This window comes from Biomphalaria glabrata, chromosome 4 (assembly GCF_947242115.1).
Source record: "Biomphalaria glabrata chromosome 4, xgBioGlab47.1, whole genome shotgun sequence".
NCBI lineage: Eukaryota > Metazoa > Mollusca > Gastropoda > Planorbidae > Biomphalaria > Biomphalaria glabrata.
This window is the reverse complement of record NC_074714.1, coordinates 8575867-8581126: the sequence shown is the minus strand read 5'-3', so window position 1 is coordinate 8581126 and position 5260 is coordinate 8575867. Positions and strand designations below refer to the sequence as shown.

Below are 5260 nucleotides of genomic sequence, written 5' to 3'. Positions count from 1 at the left end.
AGCGATAAAGCGCCGAGTGTTGGTTAAACGCTTGGGTTTGAATCTCGATGAAGCCTGGGATTTTGAGTATCTTTTTGGGACGCCCAACTCTGATTCAAATGAGTACCTGAAATTATTTTGGGAAAGTAAAGGCAGCTGGTCGTTGTGCTGGACACCTTATACCCTAGTTATCTATCAATCAAAGAAACAGATAATCCTTGCATCATTTGCAAGGTCTGAAAGGGGCGATTTACTTTTTTTCCTCTTTACTTTAATGTGTCCACTAAGGACTAGTATGGTGATGTGGCAGGTCTGCATCGGTAAAGCCATCTGCAAGGTAAAGAGAATCTTCTTAGGAGTTTTAGGGCTTCGAATGTCACTATCCCCTCGGCTGATAAAACAACGCGCTATAGTGTTGTTGTTATTATTAGTATTAATATCATTACTAGAAATTATGAATATAATATGCTTAAACTCGTTGGTATTTATCAGTACCGAAATGTTATATTATATACATTATTTTAGGATGAGTTTATTACATGAGCTAATTAACACACACAAAAAAAACAGCACATCCTTGCTTCAAACACTCGTCATAGAGCTCGTCAGTAGATGTGCTAGACTTAAATAGATAAATAGATCTGTACTGATAGTAATAGTTATAGTCACGTGTCTTACTTAGTTTGAACTATTTGTTTTAGCTAATAGTGTACATAGCGTGTAACTACAGGGGAAACTTTGGTCAAGTTGCTTCATATATGTATATAGTGTGAGTCTTCAAAATGATCTACAATATAATACTCTAAATGTCTTGTCTGCATTGAGTGTTCTTCAACTAGCAATCAAAGATTTTAATCTGATGCCTGTAGCGTTTCCCTTTTTTCCCACTTCGTCCTACAAGCGCTTAGACATTAATCCTCTCTGTAAGCGGCTCGGTTTATGATGACCAATCTTGCATTCTGTGTATTTATTTAATAGATAGCTTGGGGTTTCCTTCTTTTTTTTTTTTCTTATCTTGTATTAATAATTTAACCGCGTATTTATTAAGCCGAGCCTCGACGCTCTCATCGGATAAAGATTTGAAGACAGGAGATTACAACCTACATAAAAAAAGTGGCTCTCGTACTGATTTTTAAGCAAATAAAATATTCCATCTTTCGCTCGCTTTAGTTGACAATACGAGGCTTGGACGATAGAGAAAATTTTGAGAGCTATTTTGTGAGAGTATTATTCCCAAGAAAGGATTAGCTTCGACATGAGCTTTTGTAAGACTTCCATAGAGGAGGAGTATCTCATCCTCCATGGATCTAGCCTATTTCAACATTTAATCGTAATTTTTAAAAACATATTTTTGTTTAAACCGGTCACAGCATTACGTACCTTGCCACTGGCAGCGTTGAGCAGTAAATATAATTGGGGGGGGGGGGGGATGTCAAAACAGGTTATGGTGTTGGGTGATGATACTTGGTGTTGGGTGATGGTACTTGGTGTTGGGTGATGGTACTTGGTGTTGGGTGATAGTACTTGGTGTTGGGTGATGGTACTTGGTGTTGGGTGATGGTACTTGGTGTTGGGTGATGGTACTTGGTGCTGGGTGATGGTACTTGGTGTTGGGTGATGATACTTGGTGTTGGGTGATAGTACTTGGTGTTGGGTGATGGTACTTGGTGTTGGGTGATGGTACTTGGTGTTGGGTGATAGTACTTGGTGCTGGGTGATAGTACTTGGTGTTGGGTGATGGTACTTGGTGTTGGGTGACGGTATTTGGTGTTGGGTGATAGTACTTGGTGTTGGGTGATGGTACTTGGTGTTGGGTGATAGTACTTGGTGTTGGGTGATAGTACTTGGTGTTGGGTGATAGTACTTGGTGTTGGGTGATGGTACTTGGTGTTGGGTGATGGTACTTGGTGTTGGGTGATAGTACTTGGTGTTGGGTGATGGTACTTGGTGCTGGGTGATGGTACTTGGTGTTGGGGGATGGTACTTGGTGTTGGGTGATAGTACTTGGTGTTGGGTGATGGTACTTGGTGTTGGGTGATAGTACTTGGTGTTGGGTGATGGTACTTGGTGTTGGGTGATAGTACTTGGTGTTGGGTGATAGTACTTGGTGTTGGGTGATAGTACTTGGTGTTGGGTGATAGTACTTGGTGTTGGGTGATAGTACTTGGTGTTGGGTGATGATACTTGGTGTTGGGTGATAGTACTTGGTGTTGGGTGATGATACTTGGTGTTGGGTGATGGTACTTGGTGTTGGGTGATGGTACTTGGTGTTGGGTGATAGTACTTGGTGTTGGGTGATGGTACTTGGTGTTGGGTGATAGTACTTGGTGTTGGGTGATGGTACTTGGTGTTGGGTGATAGTACTTGGTGTTGGGTGATAGTACTTGGTGTTGGGTGATAGTACTTGGTGTTGGGTGATGATACTTGGTGTTGGGTGATAGTACTTGGTGTTGGGTGATGATACTTGGTGTTGGGTGATGGTACTTGGTGTTGGGTGATGGTAATCTTTATTATTCGGAGCGCACACACTAGTTAATATATTCAAGAAAATAACAGATGGTGCCTCAGATTCAATATATGTTTGTACTATTTAGTGTAATCAAAGGCTACATGGTCGTATTGTATTAGATTCCTACTGTCCCCAGTGGTCACTGGTTCAAATCCTGCTCGTTCCCATCATCTTTTGTCTTTGAGGACGTGAGTGTATAGGACGTAGTTATCTTCATTTATGAACGAACGGCCGAAATAATCAAACAAAACAAAACATTTCTTTTAATATTTCTCCCCCCCCCCCCCCCACTTTCTCCAAAAAAAAAAGTAAAACATGCAAGCAGATATTGGACCACTTGATTATTTAATGATGTACACCTTACATTATATCATACCTACCGATGTTATATGTTGTATTTTAAATGACCTTTATACTAATAGAGCATCTTCTAGTTACATCTAGAGCCATAACGAATCTACTATCTCTCTTTATTTACGGTAAAACTTGTACTAGACATCTATCTCTTCTTATTTGTATGTAATTGTTGTTTTTTCCCTAAGTTTCGTTTTCTAGTCCAGTGAAATTAAAATGCATTTATTGACGTGTTAGAACATTGGATAGGCAGAAGTAAGTTTTAGTAAGATGCTTTGGTCGCTTGTCTAGACATTTTTTGTTTGGGGTGTCCATTCTTTTGTTAGTTTAATGCTTTAGGGTTTGAATTAATTTTTAGGGAGCTTAACGCATTTCTCTCTCTGTCTCTATTTGTCTGTCTCTTGCTATCTCGCTCGCTCTGTCTTTCTCTCTCTCTCTCTCTCTCTCTCTATCGTTCTCTCTTTCACTCTCTGGTCTCTCTCTCTGTCTCTCCGTCTCTCTCACTCCCTTTCTCTGTCTCTGACCCTATTGTTCAGTCTCAAGAAAAAGTGTTTTGAAAAAAAACAACAACAACATATGAAACCAGTGACACTGTCCAGTCAGTAGTATATCAACAGTCACTTTGTCCAGTCGTTAGCATTAAAACCTCACATTATCCCACAGCCAGGACACTCTCTCAAACGTTTTCAAATGCATTAATTCCCAGACCTGGCTGATTTAAGTCCACTATTTCAACACACATGCTTTTTGTCGGTTTTAATGTTTTAAGGGTAAAGAAACAAAAATGGCGGTACTAAAATATTTATTCTTGTTCCTCTGTTCCTCTGTTCCTCTGTTCTGCGGTTCCTCATCAATAAGGCTTCCCGTTAATATCCCCCTTTTAATTTTTTTTTTTTGTTTGTCGTTGGTAGCCAATCAGCGAAAGCCAATATAAGCACGTGACTGAGACGATTGTCTCTCGAGCCAGTGGCGTGCTCCTTATATGTCAAGCGATGTCCCCCTTAGTATTTCCGTTTGTTTTCTTTCCATTCCCAAATGACTACGCCCGCAGCTTTGTCAAGATTCTAGCACTAACTATCACTCCCCCCCCCCTCCCCTCCAAGTACTTAGCCAAAACATAACTTGGATCAAACGATCTGGAATTCTTTGATCTTGGCGCGTCTTTGTCTTTTCCGGACAAAGTTTGACAGTGTTTTCGCTCTGGATCTGCTAGAGACTTTGCAAACAAAATAAAAAAAAAAAAAAAAATTTTTATGGCGGAAAAAAGAGTGGATTGTGGATGGTCCAAATAGTGTTGCATATATTTTATCGTATGTATTAAACAAAAAATAAAGAAAAGAAACGTCTTTAAAAGTTGTAGAATGGCTGCTTAAGGATAAATACACTCATAAGCAATATACGGAGTACAAAAAATGTAGATATTTAGAAAGGTGTTGTTGTTTTTTTGTTTCTTTGTTTTCCTGTATGATAAAGTGCTTAGGCTTTCTGTTTCTCTTATGTTATAAAACAGTATTATTGTCTCGCTCTATTTCTTATATTGAGTATACTCTAGTTCTACACTTGACCTTTTATTATAATTATGAATTTTGACTTAGACTCTTATTTAAAGACGTCCATTTATTTCCGAGTATCTGCAATCTCGAAGATTAAAAAATACAAAATGCTATCGCCCCATTTGAAAATGAACTCACTTAAATATAATCTGTATAATGTAATTATATAAATGATATTAATATAAATGATATAAATTATATATTCATGTAGACTATAGTAGACGAAATAGAAACTGTCTCCAATTTTTACATTTCAGTCCTAAAAACAATCGAATATGTTGCTTCTCTCTAAAACTAGGAGTTTCTTTTCTGAAAGCGACAGGTACTTTCATTTTGGCAGACGTACAAAGATCTCAAAACGAGGTTTGCAGGAAGCTAGTTGGTGCACGTGGTCAATAGTCATTGAAATAAGTGTGGACTTGTGAACTAATGTTGACTTGGTCCAAAGGTGAATAAAAGCGTGCAGTACTTGAGGTGGCTACTCACATAAACACGTGACTTGGTAGAGGGAGCCAAATCGTTTTCTATTGGTTAAGTACATCATGCTGTGCTGTCAAAACAGTTTTTTAAAATATTTTTGTTACGACTGCCACTAGGGAACTGACTTTATAAGCTCGACTCCTAGGGAACTGATTCTTTATCTCAAGTCTTAAGGAATTGATACTTTAATCTCGAGTCCTAAGGAACTGATACTTTAACCTCAAGTCCTAGGGAACTGACTCTCTTATCTCAAGTTCTAAGGAACTGATACTTAACTCTAGAGTCCTAGGGAACTGATACTTTATCTCAAGTCCTAGGGAACTGACTCACTTATCTCGAGTCCTAGGGAACTTATACTTTAACCTCAAGTCCTAGCGAACTGACT

General features: G+C 38.7%; 1 protein-coding gene across 1 annotated transcript; it reads right to left on the bottom strand.

The window, feature by feature from the left end:
* Nucleotides 1–1411: 1411 nt before the first annotated feature.
* Nucleotides 1412–3584, bottom strand: LOC129925771 (mucin-2-like). Its single transcript, XM_056026267.1, has 2 exons — nucleotides 3551–3584; nucleotides 1412–2484 (listed from the first exon to the last, which is right to left on the bottom strand). Exons 1-2 carry the CDS (start codon nucleotides 3582–3584, stop codon nucleotides 1412–1414), a joined length of 1107 nt encoding a protein of 368 aa, XP_055882242.1.
* Between the last annotated feature and the right edge of the window lie 1676 nt (nucleotides 3585–5260).

Coding starts and splice junctions, on each gene's coding strand:
- LOC129925771 (XM_056026267.1), bottom strand. CDS start 3,584: ATGTGTGTTGAAATAGTGGACTTAAATCAGCCAG. Junction 2,485..3,550: donor AGTGGACTTAAATCAGCCAG/GTCTGGGAATTA, acceptor CGAATAATAAAG/ATTACCATCACCCAACACCA.